The 16,464-nt window shown below is 47.7% G+C and overlaps 1 protein-coding gene across 1 annotated transcript; it reads left to right on the top strand.

Moving 5' to 3' along the window:
* Nucleotides 1-6,044: 6,044 nt before the first annotated feature.
* GHRH (growth hormone releasing hormone) lies at nucleotides 6,045-14,057 on the top strand. The gene is made up of 7 exons (XM_075438847.1): nucleotides 6,045-6,184; nucleotides 9,487-9,586; nucleotides 10,410-10,541; nucleotides 11,479-11,583; nucleotides 12,165-12,302; nucleotides 12,642-12,738; nucleotides 13,611-14,057. The coding sequence occupies exons 2-6, from the start codon at nucleotides 9,507-9,509 to the stop codon at nucleotides 12,703-12,705; spliced, it is 519 nt and encodes a 172-aa protein (XP_075294962.1). The 5' UTR covers nucleotides 6,045-6,184; nucleotides 9,487-9,506; the 3' UTR covers nucleotides 12,706-12,738; nucleotides 13,611-14,057.
* Nucleotides 14,058-16,464: the final 2,407 nt, after the last annotated feature.

The raw sequence follows: 16,464 nt of genomic DNA, 5'->3' as shown, positions 1-16,464 counted from the left end.
CGTTTCATCTGTTTTAGTGCAGAAGACTTTACAGACAACTGTAGAATGCATACGGCTATGAGCTGCAGAGGCCGGACACACTTGTACAAGAAATTCTTCTAGCATAAAAATCCTAAGTAAAAAATTGCTCTTAAGTAATTACCAGAGCTTTCATTGGCACTGGTGAGAGGCTGTACTGGCTCAGGGATAAACCCAGGGCTCAGGAAAGGCAGTCAGTTCTGCCCTTTAGCTCTCGAACACCGACGATTTAGGACACAAAAACACTGAGGAGGGAGAAATAATTCTTGTGAATGTCAGGAGAGATCCTATGAGTGTGGATTAAATGGCCAGATTAAATTCTTCCCAGTACAACCAGTACACCTAGTTTGGTGGTGCTGCTGTTCACATACACCTTCCCACAGGCTCTGATCCTCGCAGTTTGAAGTTTGCAGGCGAAAGGGAAAATACAGACTTAGATTGCAACCAATACTGCACGTTTTCTTTCTGTCTCCTCCTCTCCCCTCACAGAAATGGCACTACTTAGAATAAGTAGAAAGAGGCCGGTGACATTTGCAGCTTTTACTCCGCTCCCACCCGCTCCCTCTCCACCACCAAATGCCCGGCACCGCTGCCCAGGGGACACTCGGCCTTCGCACCGCAAGCAGGTGGTGCCACCCGCCCGCCTCGGCCGTGTGCCCTTCGCCAGCGCCACACCCACCCATTCGTTTCAGCTGGCTGTGAAATGATGAAACAGAAAGCTATTTATAAAAAAAGGGAACGTTTTTCCAAAGCCTATGAGATGTGAATGGGTTTCAAAGCTAAAACGGATTCAACAAGTAGAAACAGCAACTTTGTCAGCAGCCAATTCTAAGTGGAGACGGAGCTCAGGCGGGAAGTCTGTCTCCACATCCAAACCGTCCTTAGCTTTTTTTAGTTTTTTCTACATTTCTTCCTTGGTTTGCAGTGCAGTATTTCCTGCATGTCTTTGTAGTGAGACCTATTTATCACCATTCATTGGATGTGTACCATATCCTTGTGCACCAAGGTCTGCTCATCCTCAGGTTTCATATTATTATTCAGCCAGGAATAAATTAGTAGGAACTGCTTTCATTTTTCAGCCCTTACTGGAAACGTGGCCTTCCTCACTCCCTCTCCATGAACTACATTTTACTTTCTCAATACCAGTAACACATCTCACTCAAATTCTGTTTTCATCAGAAGCTTTCAAAGCACCTTCCCAAGGTGAGCAGTAATAGCAGCATTTGGATTCTGATGGGAAACCAAATCACAGAAAATATGTAGACAAGCACCTGGCCTGCCCTGATGGGAAGGGGTGTCCTTGGGGTAGTCACCAGAGCCCTCGGCACAGAGGGTGGGTGTTCACAGACCCTTTCCTTCTCCATCCCAGAGTATGAAAGTCTCCGTGCTTCCAAAAATCAGGAGTAGGGTCCTCAGGTGGAATCAACAGCTGAAGGACGACCTTTGTGAGCCTGTTCACCGCGAGTCAGTGGCAGGGTTAGGATAGAAGCCCTGCTCGTTGATTGGGGCTGTAACACGCTGCGTGACTTTCTAGCCAAGGCTCCTTTCCGAACTGAAATGAGAGTGGAAGACCAAAGACAAACTCCTTAATTACTGCGATTCACTGCTGGCATCCGAGCTCTGTCTGCTGCAGTTGGAAGAGGAAGGAGATGGCATTTAGTCAGAAATTCAGGAACCAGTAACTCCCTCGCCTAGAGCAGAGAGTAACATGTTGACATCTGGCTGAAACTCTTGGCAGTTCACTTGGGCAATGCTGAAACGCTCCAGCAGCTCTGCTAGGAAATAAACAGAGCCAGACAGGTACGGGCTCTATAAATGGATCTCACCCGCAGAGCTCATCAGGCCTCCTGACAGATACACATCTCGCGGGCTGGTGCCATTTGTTCTATTGTAGTCTCAGTGATACGTTGATGTTTGAAGATTTAGCAGGCTTTTACAGCAGGCTTTTAGCACTATGAGACAGTCCTTTCTGATAGCATTTCTTGCACATTTTGAATTACTGATTTATTTTGTCTATCTTTAATCTGCCCTTGCTTCAGACTCAGTGTCTTGAGATTATTTTGATAAATGTTTGTATTCAGCTTCCTATGAATCTGAATTCCTCCAGAGAAAATTGTCCCCAGGAAATCTGTTAATGTTCAAAGATTTGAGTCTGGAGGACCTGAAGATCCAAATCCCAACATTTTATGCTTCTATGGTGGAGAAACCAAGTCTAGTATAATTTTCTAATGGCAAGTCTCACCACACCTGCTGGGTTTAAGTTTTGGGTCCTCTGTTTCTTCCTTAGAAGGAACTGGCAACACGGGCCAAATGTTATCTTTCTCATCTCATTCCACAGAAATTACTGCATTTTTGCAAAGAACTTAGGAGTGAGTTACTGTGTACGCACCAGTAATGGACAATGTAATTAAATGATTGCTGGTCAACTTATAATGTGCCTTAGTTCTGCTACTTGGGATAAGAAATTTGAACAAAAATGCATCCCATCCTACCCCTAAGTTGTGTGGGGCTCTTGATGGAGACTGGAGAAGCCAGGGACCAACAGCCACCGTCTGTGCCATTTTGCAGAAGTGCAGAGAAGCTTTTGATAGCTGAGAATACAGGATGGCTTTTTGTGCCATTTGACGAGTTACTTCTTGCTGTCATTAGTTTCAGCCTCACAAGGTGAGCAGGACCATTTCACATGCTGCTCAGCTTATCTGAAGCTATACGTTGTGTGCCTGGAACAGACAGAGGCGATTTTTTAAAGCATGGCATGGAGACTAGAGGAGGTAAAGCAAAGAGGAAATCAATATCTGGGAAATTGCTGCAGGATCCTAACACCGTGTCCTTTGTCAGCGAAGGTTTGGCACTGAAATAAAACCAGCTGGCCTGTGCTTCATCCAAGGAGCCTGGGGAGGTTAGGTCTGCACGGATGCGACTCCGAAATCCGGCAGTTCCAGCTGCAGATGGTACCTGTGGCAGCTCATACCCCGCCATACGCTCTGTGGGGCTGGCACGGGTGTAGCCTTGGGTTTAGAGGGCAAACAGACAGTTACCCACTGCACGCTGCTAACCTGAAGGGAAGATATGTGGGAGGTACACACCTCTGTTTTGGGAGCCAGTGGATGCTGACAACGCTAGCTGTGGTAGGGAGGAGGGGTGGGCAGAAAGCAGGAAGGTTCTAGGGACAAACCAAGAGATTACAAAGAAAAAGCTATTCATTTTGTGAAGCAAGTTTGTCATCTGTTGTGCCAAATTACTATTGATACTACCCCTAAAATGAAGTTCCTCTGAGGAATGCTGTCACACAACTAGCACATGTAGACTCTGAACACCACTGATACGCACAGAGCAGCTCTCGGGCTGTGAGGAGGGCAGCTCTGCAGCCAGAGCCACCCTCCTGCGCGTGCAGTCAGTACCAGCTCTACCTGTGTGACCACCCTACTAAAAATATGACCATGACAACAAGGACCATAGCTGCCAGCTCAGATATACACTCCAACACGGACGGATGCAAAACTGGCTCCAAACAACACTGGATCCTATCACAGTCTGTAGCACCTTCATCCAGAGACGTCAGGAGCCAGAGCGCCGGCTGTGGGACTCAAGCCAAGGCTGCACCACCGGCAGCAGTGGGGATCACAGCAATTTCGGCTGCAGCAGAAGTAGCCTCGCTAGCCAGAGGGAGAGCTCAGGGAGTCCGGCGGAGGAGCTCCACAAATGACCCTTCTGGGTCCTGGGAAGATACAAAGGTTTTGACTAAAGCTAGGACAGGAAATCCCAGGGACAGAAAAGCTGCTCTATTTATGCTATTTCAGAACTTCTAAGCTGGATACACCCGACAGTGCCTGGAGGGTTTTTAGACATTTCTGCTGCCTCCCGCAATTAATCTGAAGTCATAAAGAGAGCTTGTTGTTGTGTGAGTCTTGCTGGGTCCAGCTGTGCATGACAGGAACCCAACTCAGGCAGTGCAAGGAAACCCCTAGGACGATGGGGCTTTATGCAGCCTTCTTTGAAAGCAGCTCACTCGAGCTACGAAGGCGGATCGCAGCCCTCCTAATCCAAGCTGGGCAGCACGCAGCCATAAACAAGTCAATCATAGACTGATTCTCCTTGATCTGAGAGATATTGCCTGGTGTCTTACAGCAGCTTTGTGTAAGGCAATGGTCCAGGTGGGCAGAGAATTAGCTCAAAACCACGCTATGGGATAATACCTTGAAATAGCGTTGGCTCTCAACTGGTTTAACAGCATGGTCTGATTCATCTCTTCAGCCAGTGTAGCACCAAGACAGTGGAAGAAAAATAATTCATGCTGAAAAATTTGTGCAACTGGCCTCACACATGAGAGCACATGAACAGATTGTTTCAAAAAAGCAAACAAAAATCCCTTTCCAGTTTGCAGAGACAGCGCGCAGCTGTGTGCACCAGTACAGGGATTTTGGAAAACCCGCTCTGTGCCACCCAGAAATCCCTTTCTCCAGTGTTCACGAGTAGATGATACAAATGATATACCTGCCTGATTTGCATGGCAGATCCTCTCTCCACGAACAGGCTGGTGCCATTTCTTTTTACAACTGGCAGAAGGCAGTAGTTCTTGCTTCTCTTCACGCTGTTGTTCTGTTTCCCTGTTCCACTAGAAGGGCCCTGGTCAGCCGCTCAGTTCAGGGTCACCTCGAGCTCCTGCTTTGGTCCGTTCAATCCTTTTTCATGATTTCTCTGCGAAGTGGCCTGGTCCTGATTTGATATCAAAGGGAACGTGAGCCATTGGAGCCCTCCGAGCGGGGAGAACCCAGAGGTGTTGGTGCACGTCTGTCTAAGTACAAAGCAACTTATTTAACTCCACAGAGTCATTTGGCGTGCTGAGCTCTCTCAAGCCTTTCCAACTGTTGAGTTACTGCTTACTGAGAGCCCATGGTTCGGAAGGAGGATATTGCTTCACGAAGAAGTGACCCATAATCACAGTGCTGATTTCTCATCTCAGCAAGTAGCAAAGGGGCAACAGCAGAGTTAGACCAGTGCTGAATGCTTTTGACCCCCTGCACATGCAGGCACCCATGTGTGCACCAGATGCACCGTCCTTCCTTGCAATCTATCTCTGCCACTGACAGCTGCGACGAGCGCTCTGTGCAAGGTGAAGGTATTCAGCAGCAGGCAGATATGAGTCATCTCACCTGCTGAAACTTCTTCCCAGCATCGAGTCACGCAAGCCCCAAGACACAAAGGTCTGGGTCCCCATCAATTCTGGACACTATAAAGTCAATACGCAAAATCTCGCAGGTGGAGCTCATGCTGGCACCTCATTTTTAACTGCTCTGAACTGTCCTGGTCTTCTTGGCACCAAGGCTATGTGCTCTTTAATGGGGCTTTCATAAACCTTGTTCCAGGAATGAAAACAGCTGCCAGCGCATGCAGCACCCCAGAGAAGACCCTTGCCTTTTTCCAGAGCACGCGAACGGAGCAGGGCTCTCTAGCTGCTTTGTGTGCTCGATGCGAAGCTGTGATGTTTGTGAGGGACTGAAGCATGAACTGCCCCGCTAACGCTAGCAGATGTGAGTAACAAAGGAGGAAAAGGCTGATAATCAAAGAAACACAAAATAGCAAAAAGATAAAACCTCCTGAGCAGGCAGTGTGCGAAAGTCTTAATGGTTAACTCACTCTCACTGTGGAGTAGAAGAAAAAAATGCAATTGCAAAGGGAAAGAGAAGTTAACCTTACAAAGCAAATTTGTCATTCGCTCTGCCAGATTATCGTTGTTATTATTTGCTCTTCACTCTTTGAACGATAAAGAGAAAGCATGCAAACGACCCTCGACTACAGGCATAACCCTCTCCCCGCAACCTCCCTGCCTGCGTCCTTGCACGCACAAAAAGAGAGGATGCTAAAAGCAGCCTTTGAAATTCAGGAGGATAATTGATTCTCTGACGCGTAGAAGCCCACGGGACTCCTGAGGGAGCACAGGTATAAAAAGAGGAGACGCACCTCCCCGGCAGCCAGAGACAGCCGGGGAGACCCGCGTGTCCTCCCTGCTCCGCACGCCTCCGGCCCCTGCCCGGGCACCGCGCGGGGATAACGGACCCCGCAGGGCTCACCAAGGCAGCTCCAGAGAAGAAGTTGTATTCGCAGCAGGGGAAGCAAACACCTGGGCAGGAGCCGATCTAGGAAGCGCTGGCTTTCCGAGGGAACGGTAAGTGTGAGTCTCTGTATGTGCATTTAACGAGGTAATGTCTATTTGGAGATTGGAGACAATTAAATTACACTGAAATGCAATCAAAGCTGGCATCAGTAATTAGCTTTGCCAGGTACAATATCCTTTGTACCGTACAGGATTTTTTTGTACCAAGTTCTAGAATGAAAGAATAATTGAACTATCGGATAAATGCCAACCAACAGCATTACAATACAGATGAGCCTTATAAAAACATGTTAGACGTTTACCAGCTGTAGCAATTTTCCTCTTTTGCTATATTAATGTAAATTCCTTTTACCCTGGAAAATGAACACGCTTTTACTCACCCATCAATAACACTGTGTTTGAGCCAAACCAAAGCGTGAGGAGAAATGCAACGGCGTATTATGGATAACGCGAAGCCAGCTACAGCGAAGCAGAGTAAGGCAATTAAAAGGATTTCTGCTTTTCAAATGTAGTATTTCATAGTATAAAAGTCTGAACTTCACAAAACCGCAGGCACGGTAGAAGCTTCGTTTCATCTACATTGTGGTAGTTTTAAGATTGCTCAGTTTAAGGTTTCAGAAACAGTAAGAGCCAGTTGCCCCGTTTCTCCAGCGTCATTGTCACAATGCTGCTGTTAGCGTGGCACAGGATGGAATGAAGCTATTATGCTTTATCTGCTGGAACGGCGCTAAAAGCTCTTCATCTTCAGGGGAATTTATTTATTAATCATTTTTTCACATGCTGCCAGAACGGAAAGTAAGATGTCCCTCACCTCAGGAGAATTTCGAAGGTGACAAGGTTTTGCAGAGCTGTCAAGCTGCCTGTACGCAGGGTGACACTTCAATTCCCTGGCTTCTCCTCTGAAATAGAAGACGCTTCTGGGAAGGGGTGTAGGACTTTTGTTTCAGGCTCCTTCCCAAGAAAAAGAGGGAGACAGAAATACCCAAGAATCAGACTGTAGTGAAGGAAGAGAAGTCAAAGCAAGACAGGGGAAGAAAGGCAAAATCAGAAAATACAAAAAAAATATATTGCAAAGAAATTAACAGCAGAGAAGAGAAAAAAAAATCTCAAAGGGACAAAAAGTGATTCTGGAGGAAAACCAGGCATTCAAAGAAGAGAAACCAGATACAGAAAGCGGTAATCAGGGCTGTATCCTAGGAAGAATAGGGAAGCAGACAGCATTGGACTAGGTTTTATTTTAATTTACATGGATCTTTCACTTCTCAGCTCACATAGCAGTTTTCCTGGTACTGATTAAATCTCCTGGTTGGCACTTTCTACAGATGCTGGTGCCACAGTCTGCTGGTACCAGCTACCAGATGCTTTATATCACTTTTATCTAGAAAGAGATCTGATTTGGGATTTGTCTTGGAGATATTTAGGGGAGAGAGGCACAAAAGAGGCACGCTTTTTCAAGTTCAAATGAAAAAGAAGGAAAAACAAAAAGAGTAGGAAATTTGCCCTAAAACCAGGAGCCCTGCAAGTCTCTCTCACAGATACTTTTTTGCTTCTTCTGAGCATTCCTGGCCTATCTGAGGGGCCAGAGCAGTGCCGTAAGAGACCCAGTATCAGAGGTAGGGGATGTCACCCATGAGTTCACAAGAAGCTCTGCTGGAGCCAGGAGCAACGGCGCTGCTCCCAGGGAAACAGATGGGGAAGCTGCTGGTCCTCCAGCTGCGAGCACGAGCAGCTGGAAATGCAGACTGGGCTGCGAAGGAGTTTGTGATAGAAACCTCATTTCTTAGCACACCACCTTGCCCATGCACACCTCTGTCCACGCACTTCTGGCAATGCCACTCATTCTGTTAGTAACTTCTGCGGTATCAAGACTGGACCCACTTGCCTGAGCACCAGTCCTTAATTAGCCTTGCTCCTTTCGGAAGAGTGGGCAGCTATTTCCGAGCAGTAAAACAGAGCTCACTGCTGATGTTTCCCATCAGAACAGGCCCCCTCCTGCCACCACCGTCAGTAAAACCCATGGCTTCGAACGTCCGCTTGCAAAGTTAGCAGCCCAGCCGACCCCTTCCATTTGAAAACTGCTCTTTTTGCAACAAAGTATTGTTATACATTCGAAGGGCTTTTTATAAAAAAGAAGAAACTTAAATCCCTTGCCAAGTGTTTTTTTCTCATCTGGAGATCAAACATCTTTCTGCTCTTTTCTTGTGTAAAATAAGACAGGGAACAGGGAAACTTGATATTTTAAAGATTTCTACCCACATTCTTAAAGAATCTTTTTTGAGCAAAAGATCAATTGCTTTCAATCAAAACTCAGGAATAGCACTCACTGAAATACCTTCCTACTGTCCCTCGCTTCCGATGACAAAGGCATCGCATTCAGCTCCCGAGGGTGTGCATCCTCAGAGGACTCTGTCCTGAGTCACTGGCAGCGCTGCGCCAGCCCCAGGACCGAAGCACCGCAGCCGTCTGCCGGAGGGCAGGCACGCACGGCTCAAGTCCATCTCGCCTTCCACCAAAGCCAGTGCTCAGAGCTGCGTGGGCACCTCCTGATGCAGCAGCAGTTCAAGCTCTGCCGAAGGGACGTGTCTCAGTCCAGTCCCCCTCACCCCAAGCACGACGACTGAAGGAACAGTCCGCGTTTCGTTTGGCTAACCAAGCTCAGCACTGCTGCCTTTGATAAAGGAGTTTGCCAGTGTTACCTCTGGGCCAATACTACCCCTCTGCCCAGGTGTTTTATGTGGATTTCCCTGGTTTTTCCCCATTTCTGGACAGCCGGCAAGGCAGCCCAGTTGGCTGTTACACATGGAGCTGTGCCATACAGCCACGTGGGCAGACACGCGTCCCAGGGAGAGCGGCGGGCAGGAGAGGTCCCAGGGGTTGGTCGCAGGTGGTCCTGTGCAGGCAGCGAAGTTGCCTTTGGCAGCCCCTGCTAACTGCTGCCTCCAGCATCCAGGTGCTCTTACACTGGTATTTACAGCCCAGGCAGTGGTCTCCAGGGCCCACCCCAGCCAAAGCACTCTCCCTCAACCACAGCGGGGGGACAGGTCAATAAGGGGGTCCCACAGCAAGAAACCCTGCTGATGAGGCCTGCGTCCTGACCCAAGGGCCACAACAGCTCCCTGAGGGGTCACACACAGCCACTGCCTCCAGGAACTACACTCCCTGGGCAAGACGTTGCCATGCCAAGACACCTCTGTGTTGGGAAGCACCATAACCACAAGCACGGAGGCATATTCCCAGTCCCTTTGTGCTGATGACCAAGCAGGGGGACTGAGAACACAAAAGGTGACACTTGGCCTCCCCTCCTGGCCCTGAGCACTTCACTGCCACTGACTCAAGATTGCTCTGTGTTTCAGGTGACCCCAAAGGGTGGAAGATGCTGGATAAGGCCACCCTGCTCCTGTTCCTGCATTTAGTCGCATGCTCCATCTCCTCTCCTCTCGACCCAGCTCTCAGGTAGGCTGCTGAGTGTTTTATCCATGCTGTCACTCCCTGCCTCATCTCTGACCTTGTGCAAAATAAGCACGTGCCAAATTAAGGTTGCCAGCACTTCTGAAAGCCAGATGAATTGTATGTGCGTTGGTAAGCCTGCTTCTTTACCCTGGCTTAATTTGTGGGGTACACTGCCAGCCTAGGGGTGGTTTCCAAAGAATGCAGGCACCCGACATAGAATATTTCAGCCCAAGCAGTTGGTTTTGGAATTGAATGCTGGGTCCTATAAAGGGAAATCTGGCAATCTCCAGGGCAGCCAGCACCTCCAGCTCCATCACTGATTAAAATCTGTGCCTGCAGGCCACCTGTATTGAAATCAGAACTGCAGATATTCTTAACGGCTGCCTGTTAATATTTCACATGTTTCCTTGCCAACTGTTTTAAGTTGTAATATTATTTCCTACCTCTACAAATTGATGGAGGCACAAAATTGAGCACTGGGGTCTATAATTTGGATTAGTAATGTCCCATAGAAAATGCTTTAGCCTTGTGCCAAAGCCACGGCATAACGATACCAGAATTGATGGAATTTTGCTTGAGGATGGTGGGAGCTCAGTGAGGGGGAAGCGTGTCTGAGGCAGCTCTATCAACCATCTTTTCACTGCTGAAATAGCTTCAGGGCAGTTCCTAGCTGGGGAGAGTGACAGACAACACTTGTGCTACTGATGAGTCGGGGATGGCAAAAAGAGAAAGGAAAACCTGCAGAACAGGGAGTAGTGGTCAGTAGGACTGATCCCCAACTGGCGACTGAGCATGTCTCACAGTATGCCTCGGGTTTGTTGTGCAGGTACAGTCCAGGGCCAGTTGCTGGCAAGGCTGTGAACTTCCAGCTACAGCACAGCAGCCCACTGCAGAGCCATAACCCCTTGGTGGAGGAACAGGACGAGGAGGGTTTGTTAACAGATCCCACTGAGAAAAGGTTTGTACCTCACCTCTCAGCCCCACTGGTTACGGTCTTCCTGCAGCCCAGGAGCAGACCAGCAGGTCACCTGGTTCCACCAGCACCACAAAGTCCAGGCTCCAGGGGGAGAACCCAGCCAGGCCCTGCAACCAGAGCAGAAGGCTGGGACTGTGCCAGATTTCACCATCGCCCATGTCCAGAGCCACGTGCCGCTGTCCCCCAGCAGCAGGGACGTACTGACAGGGACAGGGCTGCAGACCCAGCCCTCCTGCAGGGAACATAATTTTCCACTGAGCTCTGGGAATCCATCTGTATGGTTGTCAGAGCCTCTCCTTCCCACCACTGCCAGGAGGAGGAGGATGGTTATTTCTGTCTGAAGCACAGAGGACTCATCCTTACAACAGTGGGACCAGCCAAGTGGCTTGTGCTTCCCTTACCTGTGGATTTTTGGGAGCCTGGGTCCAACCCCAGGCTAGAGCCTCGTGGGAGGCTCCTGCCACCCCATCCCAGACACAGCACTCCCAGGAGGTGATGGTGCTGCTGCAGAGCACAGGAACATCCCAGCCCCAGCTCTGCCCTCTCCCAGCCTGTGCTTCTTCTTTCTTCCACTGGTTCTCCGACCTCACCTTTGGCTTGCAGACACTTCTTCCTTACTTGTTGTAGTGCAGATACTGATTAACAGACATTTTATTTTGCCTGCTGCCTCCCTGTCAGGACTGAGCGCCCTCAAATCCTTTCACCCTCCAACACTAACGCAGCCCAATACCAAAAGGTGTTTGTTACGGTTACCTGCCCCCAATCTCAGCAGTGCTACATCTGGTGCCCATTGACATCTGAAACACCAATATCTCACAGAATCACAGAATAGTAGGGGTTGGAAGGGACCTCTGTGGGTCATCTAGAAGGTTCATTGCTAGCTCAGAGCGCACACCTTGTGCTTGTCTTTCACCCCTAGGATGCAGCGCCATGCTGACGCCATATTCACCGACAACTACCGGAAATTCCTGGGGCAGATTTCCGCCCGCAAATTCCTACAGACCATCATTGGCAAGCGGCTTGGGTAAGCCACAGCGCTTTGCTGTCCTAGGGCTAACGTTTTGCTTATTACACTGGGCAGTTTATTTCATGCACGTAGCAGAAATAGCTGCCTTCCACTGCAACAGAAGCAATCTCTCCTGCTGTTCCACATCTCAGATCCCCCTAATCACAGCTATCATTAAGCAGCCTAATTAATCCTTTCCTTCAAGGCTGTGTCACATCAGCTGAAAGCTCTGCTGTAATAATAACAAGCAATATTATTTGCAAATAATACTTGCAATGATCATTCACTGGTAGGAAACAGTTATTCTTGGTATGGGTTGAACACAGAAAACGGCCTCATCACTACTGCTTGGGTAGCTGTGGGTAGATAGATCAGTCGCTGCCACTAAAGAACAACTAGTCAGGAGAGGGATCAGAGCTGGCCCACATCTAACACAGAAGCAAATACAGCTGACCAATTTCTTACTGAAATGACGCAGAATGGCCCCAGGCTCAGACCCAGCACATTCCCTTGCTGTGCTGCTCAGCCTGAGCCAAACTTTGAGTGAGGGACTAAAAAGCGTCTCTGAGACAAAGATGTTTCTCATCCTCACATAACAGAAGCAGTGAGAGCAGCCCAGGAGAAGGGGTGCACGAATTTCTGACAAGGCGCCAGTCTGACAGCATCCTGATGGACAGCCGCTACCACCAACAGATGGAACTCAGGGACTTCCTGGGAGCCATTCTGCAGAATCAAAGGTAGGTGGGAATCAGTTCATTATCTGCTCACCGCAGGAGAAAGACAAGGTCCTTATTGCTGTCTGGCTTCCAGATGTGAAGCTACTGGATTAAGTATCATCTTTCAGATATACTCAGAGAAAGAATAAAGCTTCTAACTGACCCCATAACCCAGCTCTGCCCTTGTGCGGGCAAGTAAGAGTGCTCATCAGGAACGGCCTGTCCTGAGCCAGCCTGCACCACGCATGCTAGCACATCATTGTGCTGTCTTCTCACCCTCATAATTCAGTAAAATAGCAGCGGAAAAAAGAATTTCACTCTCAATCCCAATTATGCCATCACTGCCCTTTTCTTTCACAGGCCTCAGGACATCAACAGCAGCCAGCTAGGTGGCTTTCCCAGCACCCTGGCTAAGCTCATGTAAATATTTCTCCCTTTTTCAACTCCCCATGCTCTGGTGAGTACCATTCCCTGCTCAATTCTGTACGTAACACACTGCTTCTGCACTGCTCAAGCAGTCTGAAGGCTCTCCTTCAGCAAAGACAACTCCCACTGCTGCCCCTGAAAAAGGGAAATTGCTGCAATTTGAGGGGGAAAAGCTACCAATCAGTTTTGTCAAGTACCTAAAGTCCTGTTAGTCTGAACAGACAGATGATGAGTGTTTTGTGAAGCTGCATAAGGATGTCTGGGAACAGCCTTGCAGCAACCAGAAGCAGTCTTGTAAAGCTACCTGAGACTGTGTGCCCAAGTGTCTAGACTAGGCTGAAGTCAGACAAAAGTCTTCCACCAGGAGCAGAACCTGCCTCTAGATCCCTGGGACATTTCAGGTTTTCCCTGCACCAAACAGGAGAGGAACGCTTACTGTCTTCTGTACCCCTCGTTCCTGAAAGTAGTCACTGGGAACTTGCATTATCTCTAAATCCTGCCAGCCCTGTGGGACTGGGAGCCAGCTGACAGTCCACCCTTGAGAATACCTTCACTCAGACAAACGTCAGTTGTCCTGTTTGAAGCAAATATCATCTTACTCCTCTGTCCCACAGAAATTAAGCCTGTCCAACCCTAGCCAGCGCAATATAAAGGCGTGTGGAGACCTGTGTGCATACTGAACAGAAGGGGGGCTGGGGAGGGGAGAAAAGATCAGAACTTTATCTAAATTGTGCCTGTGGATTCAGCTGGGAGAGCATGGCATTTCAGCATCTCTTGCCATGCTTGACGTGGTTATCTTTCCACAAATAACGTCAGCAGAAAAAGCCTCCAAAGAATGAAAAAATTTGTGTGTGTGCTCACAAAGTTTTCTCACAATTCTCTTTTCCTCCTGCTTCTGTCCAGACTAATTCAGAGCTCGTGGATCTAACTGTACAGTAAGCCCTTCACAGCCATGAAGACGTTCCCAGATGTGACCAGCTGGAAGCTGATGCATACCCTCCTCGGATCTGTTCAAAGGAATGCAGTTCTGATGCACTACTAATTTACCCCGGCCTTTACAATTTAACCCCCCTCTCTAAACACTGGTCTGTGTACAGAATCAGAAAAACAGTACCTCAGTGGTTTAACCTCAGGCTGCTTTACACACAAAGACTAAAACAACCAGTACACTTGTAATTCTGGGGACATACTGTCTACTAATTAAGGCTTTTAAATCTCAAAGCATAGCAAAATTTCTGCCAAGTCATCATTCTGTTTGAGGGCCTGATTAACAAACATGAGGCCACCAAAAGGCACCTTTAGGCATCTTAGTAAACCGATTACAGCCTCCTCTAAATAGATGCTGATGGCACCACCACACATGCAGCTAGGATCAGGGTGAGGCAAGACATGAATCCACACGTCTATCACGCATTAGAAACGCCGCTGTGGGCTGCTGCTACTGCCTAGCTCCCTGATACAGAGCCCTGGCAGCGAAACACAACTGTGAAGAGCTCAGCTATGGTTACCGCTGAGCCTTGAGGTGTACAAGCTGAAGGCACAGCTCTGTTCTGCAGGAGCTAAAGGAGATCCCTGTGCATCAGATTGGGCTGTCACTATGTTTAAATTCAACGTGCCATCCAGTGGCTCTGCAGTCTGCCATGGCTAGGGTTACAACTGTAAATATTTTCGAAGTGTTACTAGCCCAGTGCTCTCACACAGCTACTTCCTTCCCTGTCACCCCAGTTCTCCAATTGTTTGTGTAATAATTATGTCTCCAGAAACGTAAATAACATCAGGATGGGGTCTGCTTTCCCATCATGAACAGGAAATAAAAGTTGTTCTAAATAAACCTGTCCAACAGCAGGTCAAGATGGCTCTTTGTCTGTCGAGACATTAGTTTCCTGATTCTGGGCCCAGAGTGGACAAGCAGTCAGGTGCACGGAGGATGACCTGGAGCTGCGCTAATGAAGGCACCAGGTCCAGTGCCAGTATAACTCAAGACCAGGTTGGAAATGCAGTGGCATGCAAGCACACAGTAAGGCCTCGAAATCATCCCTCCTTGCACCTGAACAATTGCTGGATAGTCTGCAGTAGATATCATCTCATTTTTCCTCAGGGGACCATGTTTTAAGACAGCATTTCCATCCATGCTGGAGCCTGAGTTTATACTTGCACCTAATCCCTATAGATTACATTCTCTCTGTTCCCACTTTACAATCCTAGCACTATGAAATTACTAACTGCCTAGCAGGATGGGAAGCAACGAGGGGATGCTGAGGGTGATGAGTGAAGCTGTGACAGTAGCACATGCACTAATGGGTAATCCGTTACCCTTCGGCAGGCAGGCAGCTGTCACAGTGAGACCGCAGCCACCCTTCTGCTTCACAGTACAGCTGGTCAGAGATCCCACAAAAGAAAAAACAACCTGAGGAGGCCTGGGTCAAAATGTGTTTGTAAATCTGTTCTGTAACAACTAACACACTCGAAGTCATTAGGACTTACCTGGTCCACGGAAAAGAATTGTACAAAAGAAGCAGCTTCCTAGAGCAGTAAGTAAACACGCTGACAAAAAAAAAAAATCCTGTTAAGTGGCATAAAAGCTATATGCAAACACTAGATTGGATACTTTAAATAAAATCAAAAGACCTATTAGAAACACTTTGGAAAGACCTAAGTCTTTATGATTAAACAGCGGGGTGAGTGCAGCTATTTGGAATAAAAGGGACTACTTTCAATGTTCAGTTTGCATCACAATGAAGAAACAAATGCTCAAAATGGGACATCAAATACAAAAAGAAATAAAGCAAACCAGAAATGTCTGAGGACTAAAAGGCAAAAGAATAAAAGCATTTCCTAACGCATAGCCAAGGAGGCAGAAAAATCAACAGCAACACACACAGCTTAGACAAGATACATCACACTAGTAGTACTCCATGATTTTCTTTTTGCATCTGTGCTCTCCTTGGATAACATGCCAGAGCTCTACAGGCACAGGGAAAGTACCATCCTAGCACGAGGCATCAGTAGAAAAAATTGGTTATAAAACAAAGCTGGTAAGTGAGCAGTAACAAAATATGAGGCTCAAAAAGAACTCACCAGGGTGAAAACGAACTCCAGGGTAAAATACTACAAATACTAGCTTAACTATTTCTTGCTTAAAACTGCTTTAGTCCCAGAGGACTTTAGTGCAGCATGAGATCGGGTTTTTGAAGGAATGCAGAGGAGGTTAAAGGAGTTCATTAAAACTCTGTGGCGTCCAGTATAATGTTCACAATGAACAACTGGCTAGGAACTATTACAAAGAACATACACAGTGAGCTAAGTGTGAACAACTGCAGTGGGGAAGAGGCAAGATGGCTTTTATAAAGTGGAGTCATGTCTCACACATATGAGGTTCTTTGGAGGATTCGGCTCCACACCCTTTATCCACATGCCTGCTGGTTGATATCATTTTCTGGCATCTCCAAAAGACATTTGAAAAAGTTCCTTTGCCAAAAGGCCTTTAAAGAAACTAGTCTGACATGGGACAAACAGGAGCCAACACAGAGATGCAAGGCAGGGAGCAACTGTTAAATCCCCCATGTGGAAACTGCTCATCAGGAGGAGATTTTGGCCTTTCGTTATTACTATCATCGTGTCTTTCAGTAAAGCCCAAGTCTGCTGCCTCAACACTACTTAGTGGTCTTGAAGGTAGTAATTAATTGAGAAGTTAGAGCTCAAATAACTCAAACATGGCCAAATGGCAAGCAGCAGACTCCTGGCTTTTGGTTTCATA

This window comes from Opisthocomus hoazin, chromosome 18 (assembly GCF_030867145.1).
Source record: "Opisthocomus hoazin isolate bOpiHoa1 chromosome 18, bOpiHoa1.hap1, whole genome shotgun sequence".
NCBI lineage: Eukaryota > Metazoa > Chordata > Aves > Opisthocomiformes > Opisthocomidae > Opisthocomus > Opisthocomus hoazin.
The sequence above is the reverse complement of the archived record's forward strand: the minus strand, read 5'-3'. Positions and strand labels throughout refer to the sequence as shown.

Coding starts and splice junctions, on each gene's coding strand:
- GHRH (XM_075438847.1), top strand. CDS start 9,507: ATGCTGGATAAGGCCACCCTGCTCCTGTTCCTGCATTTAGTCGCATGC. Junction 11,584..12,164: donor ATCATTGGCAAGCGGCTTGG/GTAAGCCACAGC, acceptor CTCACATAACAG/AAGCAGTGAGAGCAGCCCAG. Junction 12,303..12,641: donor GCCATTCTGCAGAATCAAAG/GTAGGTGGGAAT, acceptor TTTCTTTCACAG/GCCTCAGGACATCAACAGCA.